The 10171-nt window shown below is 68.7% G+C and overlaps 1 protein-coding gene across 1 annotated transcript; it reads right to left on the minus strand.

The window, feature by feature from the left end:
* Positions 1-46: 46 nt before the first annotated feature.
* On the minus strand, positions 47-9890 carry FAM171A2 (family with sequence similarity 171 member A2). The gene is made up of 9 exons (XM_030256318.4): positions 9674-9890; positions 7306-7533; positions 6411-6503; positions 6171-6332; positions 5912-6088; positions 4700-4816; positions 4265-4391; positions 1030-2283; positions 47-316 (listed from the first exon to the last, which is right to left on the minus strand). The coding sequence occupies exons 1-9, from the start codon at positions 9771-9773 to the stop codon at positions 262-264; spliced, it is 2313 nt and encodes a 770-aa protein (XP_030112178.4). The 5' UTR covers positions 9774-9890; the 3' UTR covers positions 47-261.
* Between the last annotated feature and the right edge of the window lie 281 nt (positions 9891-10171).

Here is a 10171-nt window from a genome sequence, read left to right on the forward strand (position 1 = left end):
CACCCATGGTTCCTGGTGGGGGGGAAACTGAGGCAGGAGGCGGAGGCAGGGGGGATTTTGTGTGTTTAATATATTAATGCCTCTAAGGAGCAGGCAGCAGCTCCCTGCCCAGCCTGGCACCTGGGGGGTTCCCCATGGCCCCCCCTCTGCCAGCCTGGCCCCAATGACCCCTCTTCATCCTCACCACGTAGAAAACGTTTAGAAACACAAGTTAAAATCCAAAGGGGGATGAGGGTGGGGGGGACAGGGGCCCCCTGGCTCCTATGGCAGCTTGGAGGCACCGCTGGCTCGGGGGGCAGTGCCAGCCCCCCCTGTCCTGCAGGGACACAAAAGGGGACATGGCTCAGGACTGGGGAACATGGAGCATGCAGTTCCCAGCACCAGGAGACAGGGAGGCGGGTGGTGGTCTTGGGGTGGGACACGGAGGGAACAGGGACAGCAGGATCCCGTGTGGCAGAGCCTGGTGGCACAGGGTGGGGGTCCCGAGCAGATGGGGGACAGGGGTGGCCTGGGTGTGGTCACTCTGGTCCCTCCCCTGGCAGGATACTGGGAGGGGCTGGGCAAGGAACAGGGGCCAGAATGGATGAGGAGTGGGAGGGCTGGTGACAGAAAGGGACGGTGGTGGTGGGATGGGATGATGCTGGAATGGGATTGCGGTGGGGTGGGACAGTGATGGGACACGATGGGGGCAGGAGAGGATGGTGGTGGGAGAGGACAGCGACAAGGCAGAATGGTGGGGAAGGTGGTGGGACGGCTTGGCAGGATAGGCTGGGACAGTGACAAGAAGGACAGGGCGGTGGGACGGTGGGACTGGGATGACAGCAGTGGGAGGAGATGATGGCTGTGTGGGGCTGTGGTGGGATGGGACTGATGGGGCAGGATGACGGATGGGATGGTGGTGGGGTGAGATGGCAGTGGGACAGCACGACGATGGGACAGTGATGACAAAGAGGACAGTGGTGGCCGGGCAGGACAGTGCTGGGCTGAGACGGGTGACAGCAGCGGTGGACCCGCTGTCCCCGCACTCACTTGACGTTGAAGACCATCAGAGGCCGCTCCTCCCGCTTCTGCCAGGGGCTCTTGCGGTCGCCCCCCTCGTCGCCTCCGTCGCCCGCCTCGGCCAGCGCCTCCTCCTCGGGGCTGGTCAGGGAGTCTCGGGGGGCTTCGCTGGCGCTGCTGCGCCCGCTGCCCCCTCCTCGCCGCCCCCCGCTGCCCGCTTCCAGCAAGGGGGCGAGCGAGCTGTCCTCGGGGGATGCTGCGGGCAGCGGGGGCCGGGGTCCCCCGTCCTCCTCCCCGCCTCCGGCTGCCCGGGGCAGGCGGGGAGGGGGCGCGGGGCCGGGACCCCTCTCGCTGCCCTGCAGGTCGATGTAGGAATGCCGAACCTGGGAGGAGCGCCCGTCCAGGGACACGAACCAGGCTCTCGGGGGTGGCGGCCCCCCCAGTTCCAGGAGCTGCTGCCCCGCCAGCGCCTGCAGCTCCCCGTTAAGCTGCGCCACCGCCGACCCGTCCAGCAGCACCGGGATGGCCACCGAGCCGCTCACCGGCTGGGGGGCACGAGGCCCGCTCCAGTTTTCCCCATCCTCGAAGGGCTGCCCGGAGGATGGGGGAACCGGAGGCGCGGCCGTCGCCGCCACCGTCGAACCGGGACCCCCGTCAGCTTCGGGGGGACCCTCGGGCTCACCGGGCGCCAGGCGCATGTAGCGGGCGGGGATGAGGAGGGTGGGCATCACCCCTCGATAAACATCCTCGGGACCCCCGGTGCGGTCCAGGGGCCCGCAGAGCAGCAGAGGCCCGGGGGGTGCCAGCGAGGGTGGGCGAGGAGGGGGCTCCGGCAGCGGCAGCTCGGGGGGCTGCGGCCCGTAACGGGGGAAGGAGGGTGAGGGAGGCCGGGGGGCGAAGCCGGGGGTACCCCGGGGATGCTCATCGGGCGGCTGCAGCCCGTCCACCGAGCGGGCGGCCCGGAGACCGTAGTCCTCATGGGCGGGGGGCTGGCGGCGGCGGGGGCCCAGCGTGGCCGCCGGGGCCCGGAGACCGGACCGGAGAGGGGCGGGGGCCGGCGGCTGGAAGAAGTCCGGCCGGGCGGGGGTCAGCTCGCGGGTCGAGGGGGGCAGGCTGGGGGTGGGCAGGTCGGTGTCCCCCCCCGAGGAGGCGGTCTCCAGGTGGCTGCCCCCGCACAGGAGGTCCAGCTGGGACACGGAGGTGGCCTGGTCCCGACGAGCCGCGTCCAGCGGGCCCGGCAGCGGCAGTTTGCGGTGCTGAGCCCGCGGCTTCAGGCACCGCCGCCTGCGGGAGACAAGGGCTCATGGGGCGGGGGTCCCACTGCTCCCCCCCTGCCGAGCCCCATGGGGGGAGCTAGAGGAGAGGGCTAGAGGGCACCCAGGGGTGCTGGGGAATGGTGTCTCACCCCCCACATCCAGTTAGAGGGCACCCAGGGGTGCTGGGGAATGGTGTCTCACCCCCCAGATCCAGTTAGAGGGCACCCAGGGGTGCTGGGGAATGGTGTCTCACCCCCCATATCCAATTAGAGGGCACCCAGGGGTGCTGGGGAATGGTGTCTCACCCCCCACATCCAGTTAGAGGGCACCCAGGGGTGCTGGGGAATGGCGTGTCACCCCCCACATCCAGTTAGAGGGCACCCAGGGGTGCTGGGGAATGGTGCCTCACCCTCCACATCCAGTTAGAGGGCACCCAGGGGTGCTGGGGAATGGTGTGTCACCCCTCATATCCAGTTAGAGGGCACCCAGGGGTGCTGGGGAGTGGTGTGTCACCCCCCCAGATCCAGTTAGAGGGCACCCAGGGGTGCTGGGGAGTGGTGTGTCACCCCCCACATCCAGTTATAGGGCACCCAGGGGTGCTGGGGAATGGTGTCTCACCCCCCACATCCAGTTAGAGGGCACCCAGGGGTGCTGGGGAGTGGTGTCTCACCCCCCACATCCAGTTAGAGGGCACCCAGGGGTGCTGGGGAGTGGTGTCTCACCCTCCACATCCAGTTAGAGGGCACCCAGGGGTGCTGGGGAGTGGTGTGTCACCCCCCACATCCAGTTATAGGGCACCCAGGGGTGCTGGGGAATGGTGTCTCACCCTCCACATCCAGTTATAGGGCACCCAGGGGTGCTGGGGAATGATGTCTCACCCCCCATATCCAGTTAGAGGGCACCCAGGGGTGCTGGGGAATGGTGTGTCACCCTCCACATCCAGTTAGAGGGCACCCAGGGGTGCTGGGGAATGGCGTGTCACCCCCCACATCCAGTTAGAGGGCACCCAGGGGTGCTGGGGAATGGTGTCTCACCCCCACATCCAGTTATAGAGCACCCAGGGGTGCTGGGGAATGGTGTCACACCCCCCATATCCAGTTAGAGGGCACCCAGGGGTGCTGGGGAATGGTGTCACCCCCCCAGATCCAGTTAGAGGGCACCCAGGGGTGCTGGGGAATGGTGTCTGACCCCCGATATCCAGTTATAGGGCACCCAGGGGTGCTGGGGAATGGCGTGTCACCCCCCACATCCAGTTAGAGGGCACCCAGGGGTGCTGGGGAGTGGTGTGTCACCCCCCCAGATCCAGTTATAGGGCACCCAGGGGTGCTGGGGAATGGTGTCTCACCACCCACATCCAGTTAGAGGGCACCCAGGGGTGCTGGGGAGTGGTGTCTCACCCCCCCACATCCAGTTGGAGGGCACCCAGGGGTGCTGGGGAGTGGTGTGTCACCCCCCACATCCAGTTAGAGGGCACCCAGGGGTGCTGGGGAGTGGTGTGTCACCCCCCACATCCAGTTAGAGGGCACCCAGGGGTGCTGGGGAGTGGTGTGTTACCCCCCCAGATCCAGTTAGAGGGCACCCAGGGGTGCTGGGGAGTGGTGTCTCACCCCCCACATCCAGTTAGAGGGCACCCAGGGGTGCTGGAGATCAGTGTCTGGCTCCCAAATCCAGCTAAAGAGCACCCAGGGGTGCCACAGGCTGGTGCCTCCTCCCCATAGCCAACTATAGGGCATCTGGGGGTTCCAAGGGGTGGTGACTCCCCCAAAGTACCTACAGGGCACCCAAGGGTGCCATGGGGTGGTGCCCCCCTTCCCAAAGCCAGCTATAGGACACCCAGGGGTGCCAGGAGGATGCTGCCCCCTCCCCATAAGCAGCTATAGGGTGGCAGAAAATGCCACCCTATAGCTATGGGGCACCCAGGGCTTACAGGTGGGTGCTGACCCCCATTCCCCCACAGAATGTGGGGTTCTGTTCCCACCCCCCATGGGCAGGACACGGCCGGTGCTGACCTGCAGTAGTAAATGAGGAGGCAGAGGAGGATGAGGACGAGCAGGGCCAGGGCACCCAGGATGGTGAGGAGGAAGATGGTGTGGTAGGTGCTGATGTCTGTCACACCCGCTGCCATGGCCACCAGCCCTGGGGACAGCAGGGTCAGAGGGAGAACCCCCCTAAGAGTATCCTGGGGGGCTGCCCTGGCACAGGGGGGCAAAGGGAACCCCCACAGAGCACCCCAGGGGCTGCAATGTCCCCCCAGCCCAGACAGCCCTGGGGACAATGGCATTGTGAGGAGCCCCCACCCCACCAGGAGCACCCCAGGGTGGTCCCAGCCCCTCAGGCAGCCCTGGGACAGGAGGGTCGGAGAGGGAAACACCCCAAAGTGCTGCCACCCCCTCCCCAGAGCCAAGGGACACAGGCTGGGAGGGCACTCCCAGGTGTCACCTTACCTGTGCTGGGGGAGGGCAGAGCTGCTGCCCAGTATCCCAACTGGGAGGAGACGAAGGTCCAGTACAGCTGCCGACCTTCCTTCCGGATCAGCCCCGTCCCGTTGCGGACCCACAGCCCTGTGGGGACACAGCGGGCTGAGACCCTCACCCCATCACCCCTGCCACCCCCAGCAGGAGCTTTGTGTCCCCCTCTGCCACCCCCAGCAGGAGCTGTGTGTCCCCCTGTGCCACCCCAGCAGGAGCTGTGTGTCCCTCTGCCACCCCCAGCAGGAGCTGTGTGTCCCCCTCTGCCAACCTGTGTGTCCCTCTGCCACCCCGTGTGTCCCTCTGCCACCCCCAGCAGGAGCTGTGTCCCCCTCTGCCAACCTGTGTGTCCCTCTGCCTCCCCATGTCCCCCTCTGCCACCCCCAGCAGGAGCTGTCCCCACTCTGCCAACCTGTGTGTCCCTCTGCCACCTCATGTGCCCCTCTGCCACCCCCAGCAGGAGTTGTGTCCCCCTTTGCCACCCCGTGTCCCCCTCTGCCACCCCAGCAGGAGCTGTGTGTCCCTCTGCCACCCCCAGCAGGAGCTGTCCCCCTCTGCCAACCTGTGTGTCCCTCTGCCACCCCATGTCCCCCTCTGCCACCCCAGCAGGAGCTTTGTGTCCCTCTGCCACCCCGTGTGTCCCTCTGCCACCCCCAGCAGGAGCTGTCCCCCTCTGCCACCCCGTGTGTCCCTCTGCCACCCCCAGCAGGAGCTGTCCCCCTCTGCCACCCCGTGTCCCCCTCTGCCACCCCCAGCAGGAGCTGTATGCCCCTCTGCCACCCTGTGTCCCCCTGTGCCACTCCCAGCAGGAGCTGTGTCCCCCTCTGCCACCCCCAGCAGGAGCTTTGTGTCCCCCTCTGCCAACCTGTGTGTCCCTCTGCCACCCCGTGTGTCCCTCTGCCACCCCCAGCAGGAGCTGTGTCCCTCTGCCACCCTGTGTCCCCCTGTGCCACCCCCAGCAGGAGCTGTGTCCCCTCTGCCACCCTGTGTCCCCCTCTGCCACTCCCAGAGGAGCTGTGTCCCTCTGCCACCCTGTGTCCCCCTGTGCCACCCCCAGCAGGAGCTGTGTCCCCTCTGCCACCCTGTGTCCCCCTCTGCCACTCCCAGAGGAGCTGTGTCCCCTCTGCCACCCCGTGTGTCCCCCCTGCCACCCCGTGTCCCCCTGTGCCACCCCCAGCCAGCACTCACCGCTCTTGGGGTCAAACCTCCAGGCTGGCACACTGGTGGCCACCACGGCGGCGGCGTCGGGGGCCAAAGGGACGGACAGATGGACGGGGCCGGCCAGCGGCACCTCGGTCCCGTTACCGGTGAAGAGGTGGACGCTGACAGCCGCCACCGGTGCCAGCTCCAGCCACGTGCCATTGGCTGCGGGGACAAGGACAGGACATCCCTCAGGGGGTCCCAGCGGCGGTGTCCCCCACTCCCCAGTCCCCGGTGTCCCCCGTACCGCTGCCGCCGTCCTGCTCGGCCCCGAGGAAGGCGGGGAAGGCGCGGGCCAGGCCGGGCCCGGTGGCGGCGGTGAGGGACGCGGAGAGCTGTTGGTACGTGGAGCTGCGGGGCAGGCGGGCGGCCCGCCGGGGGAACTGTGCCCACGGCTGCCCACGGCCACCTGCGGGGACACAGAGGGTGGCAGCACACGGGGGACCCGGTGGTGTCACCCTCACCCAGGGCCAGCCCCGTGTCTCACCTGGGGATCCCAGCAGGATCTGCACCAGGTCCTCGTAGAGGATGAGCGTGGCCGGGCGCTCCGGGAGCAGGTAGAGGCTGATGGAGGCGTAGACTGGAAGGGGAAGAGGGGGTGATGGGAGATCCCAAAATACCCGTGCCTGGACCCCAAAAATACACGTGCACTCCTCCCGGGCTCGGGGGGACTGATGGGGAGGGGGGGAGATGGGGATGAGGTGCATTTGGGGATGGGGAGGGCAGGGTAGGGGCACCTCCACAACCCCATCCATGCACCCTCCATCTCTGTCCCTGTATTGCTTCATCCCAGTACCCCCATTCCCTCGTCCCCATCCCCATCCTGTACCCCACAGTCCCTGTACCCCCATTCCCACCTCCCCAGCTGGGTGCTCCTGTGTGTGCCACCCCCCCAAGGTGACCCCTCCCAGTGATGCCACCCCCCCAGTCCTCCCTGCCCTGGGGAAAAGGGCTGGAGGGCATCTCAGGGAGCACCCCCAACTTCCCCTGCCCTGGGATGGGATGGGATGGGATGGGATGGGATGGGATGGGATGGGATGGGATGGGATGGGATGGGGGGACTTGGGGGCCACCAGGATATGGTTTTCCCCTCCCAAACGGGCCAGACCCCTGCCAACCACCCTTTTGTAACACCCTGAAACCTATCAGGGGTCCTTTGTAAGGAAGGGACTGAGGGACTAAGGACTCAGAGCCCCCCAGGAAGGAATTTAGGACCTCCACACAGACCCAGAACCCTCAGGAAAGGATTGGGGATCCCCCATCATGGCTTAAATCCCCTTAGGAAGCGATTGTGCCCCCCAGACAGACACAAAACCCCAGTTAGGCATTGGGGACCCCCAGCCAGAGCTGGCCAGGAAGGCACTGGGGTCCCGGTGACTCACGTGGCAGTTTGGTGACACGCCAGGGGACAGAGGCGGGGACGTATCCGCGGCGTGCGGCGGTGACGAGCAGCCAGGTGCCCAGGCGGTAGGGCACGGGCAGCAGCCCGGTGCCCGTGTGGTCCGTGGTGCCAGCTGCCAGCGCGCTGCGGGCACCAAACACGTCCAGGGCCGCCTGTGGCAGCGGGGACAGCGTCCCGCTCTCGAACACCTGCACCCGCAGCAGCACCTCTGCAGGGACACGGAGGGGACACGGCGTGGGCACAACCACCAACCCAGTGGGCACAGCCACCATCCCAGGGAGTCATGGGCACCATCCTGATGGATGGTGGGCACTACACCAACAGGTGATGGGATCTGTTCTGCTGGGTCATGGCCACCATCCCCATCACAGGGGGTCATGGCCACCATCCCAGGGGTGTCAGGGTCACCATCACAACCACCATCTCGGTGGGTGATGGTCACCACCCCAGCAGGTGGTGGCACCTGTCCCAGTGCCCACCATACCCAGCAGGTCACAGCCACCACCCAGGTGGGTCACAGGCAGCTCACAGGTGCTCCCCAGCAGGCAGCAGGCACCGTCCCGAGGGGGTGTGGGCATCACTGCTGTGCCCACCCTGTGCCCCCCTGTCATGTCACCCTCAACCCTCCCACCAAAGGCCACCCCCAGGTGCTGCTCACACCTGTCCCAAGGTCAGGGGGTCTCGAACCCAGCAGCAGGGGGAGGGATCCCCCCGGGGAGGGGGGGGACCCTAAACCCCCGTGTGCCCCCGGCCCCCCCCAGCCAGCGCCATCCTGCGCATGATCCGCAGCCTTTGGCAGCGGTCCCGGCTCCGCCGCCGTCACCCAGGCAACGACCTCCTTCATCCCGCGCCCCGGGGCTGCCGCCGGGCCCCCCGCAGCCCCGGAACCCCCCCCTCCACCGGGCACCCCCCCCCGGCCCGCCCGGGCCCAGATGCGGCCCAGATGTGGCAATGGGTGAGAGGGGGAGATTGGCAGCAGCTGCTCCAGCGATGCACAGGGGTGGGTTCAGGAATGGAGGGGCTGGGGGTGTCCCCCCGCATGGCGGGGACAGCCGGCACCCGCGGGCAGGAATGTCCCCGCGGCCACCAGGGGACAGCTGGCATCAACAGCCACCCCGCTGTCCGGCCGAGAGGGGGGCCACGGTGCCACCCCCAGCGCGGGGACACAGGCACAGGCATGGCCCCATCCCCACTCTCTGTCCCCTTGCCATCACCAAAGGGTCCCCAGAGGGTGGTGAGGCCACGCCGAGGCACTCTGGCCCCTCGCTGGCTCCCCAGTGCCTCCCAGTCTGACCCCAGTGTCCCACGAGGCCCTGGGGGGCAGTGAGGAGCCCTGTCATGTCTGTCACCCCGCGGGGACAGGGATGGGCAGCGGTGACACCAGCGGGGAGCTGAGCCAGCACAGACAGGACGGAACAGGGACCCCCCCCCCCGCCACAGCCCCCCTGCCACCCCCAGGCATGCCTCACCCCGGCCCAGGGAGGGTTTGGGGTGCAGGAGGGGGTCACAGGGAACTGCGGGGACCCCAAGGCCCACCCCACCATCCTGCACCCCCGGGTGCTGCTCACCCATCATCATGAACCCCCTGACCTGGGACCTCCACCCACCACCCGACATCCTCAAGTTCTGCTCAGGAGCCCCATCCACCCTCCTGCAGCCCCAAGCTCTGTCCACGATCCCCACCCAACTTCCTTCACCCCCTGGTTTGTGACGCCCACCCACCATCACAACCTCTGGCGCTGCCCGGGACCCCCACCCACCATCCTGTACCGCAAGGTCTGGCACCATCCCCACCCTCTGTCCGCGACCCCCCCCAAACCAGCTGCACCCCCTGGCACTGCCCAGGCCCCTCACCCGTCACCCTCTTCCCTTCCAGGACGGACAGACGGACAGACAGACGGACAGAGGGGGTGCGGCCGGCCAGAGCCGGGGATGAACAAGGGGGGCGGTGGGGGCGCGGGTGAGGATGGGGGTGTCGGGATCGTGGGGCGGGGCTGCGGGTGTGGGGTGCCGGGGGGATGTCGGGGCGGGGGGCGGGATGGGGCCGGTACTGCTGAGGGGGTGACGGAGCCAAAGGATGCGGGGGGGATGCGGGGGGGATGCCGGGGGGATGCCGGGGCGGGGGTCATGCGGGGATGGGGGGGCCGGTGGCGGGATCGATGGGGGGCGGTGCGCGGGTGGGGGGGCGATGGGTTTCAAAGGATGGCGGGGGGATGTGGGCGCGGGGCTCGGGTGGGTGTGGGGGAGAGGGGCGGTGGGTGCTGTGGGGGCCGAGGGATGCCGGGGGGATGTGGGCGCGGGGTGTTGCCGGCGGCGCCCCCCGCCCCGCACACAAAGGCCGCTCTCACCGTGCGCTCCCGGCTCCGCCGCGCCCCGCGCCCGCCGCCCGCCCGCGGCCGCCAGCAGCAGCAGCACCGGCAGCGGCGGCAGGAGGCGGCGGGGCCGCATGGTGCCTCCGCGCCGTTACCCCGCCATGCCCGGCCCGCCCGGCCCGTCCGCCCGCCCGCCGCGGGGACCGGGCTCCACCTGCCGGAGCCGCCGGGCACGGCCGCCCAGTGCCCACCCCCGGAGCGGCACCGCCCCGGCACCGGGACCACCCCCGGCACCGCCCCGAGACCCCCGCGCCAACCCCCGGCACCGCCCCGCACCTCCGGTACCGCCCCCTGCGGTGCCCCGGGAGCCGGGACCCATCGCCGGTACCGCGGCACCGCGCCCGGGACCGCTCCGGGACCTGGACCCGGACTCGGTACCGTCACCGGCATCCCGGGACTGACCCTAGTGTCGCCTCAGGACCCACCCGCGACACCGCCACCGACCCTGGATCCACCTCTGACGCTGCTCGAGCC

This window comes from Taeniopygia guttata, chromosome 27 (assembly GCF_048771995.1).
Source record: "Taeniopygia guttata chromosome 27, bTaeGut7.mat, whole genome shotgun sequence".
Lineage (NCBI taxonomy): Eukaryota > Metazoa > Chordata > Aves > Passeriformes > Estrildidae > Taeniopygia > Taeniopygia guttata.

Excerpts from the sequence above, each read along its gene's own strand:
- FAM171A2 (XM_030256318.4), bottom strand. The coding sequence starts at position 9,773 with ATGCGGCCCCGCCGCCTCCTGCCGCCGCTGCCGGTGCTGCTGCTGCTG. Across the intron at positions 6,504-7,305 it reads GCGTGTCACCAAACTGCCAC|TCTACGCCTCCATCAGCCTC; the intron begins GTGAGTCACCGG and ends TTCCCCTTCCAG. Across the intron at positions 2,284-4,264 it reads CTCCTCATTTACTACTGCAG|GCGGCGGTGCCTGAAGCCGC; the intron begins GTCAGCACCGGC and ends TGTCTCCCGCAG.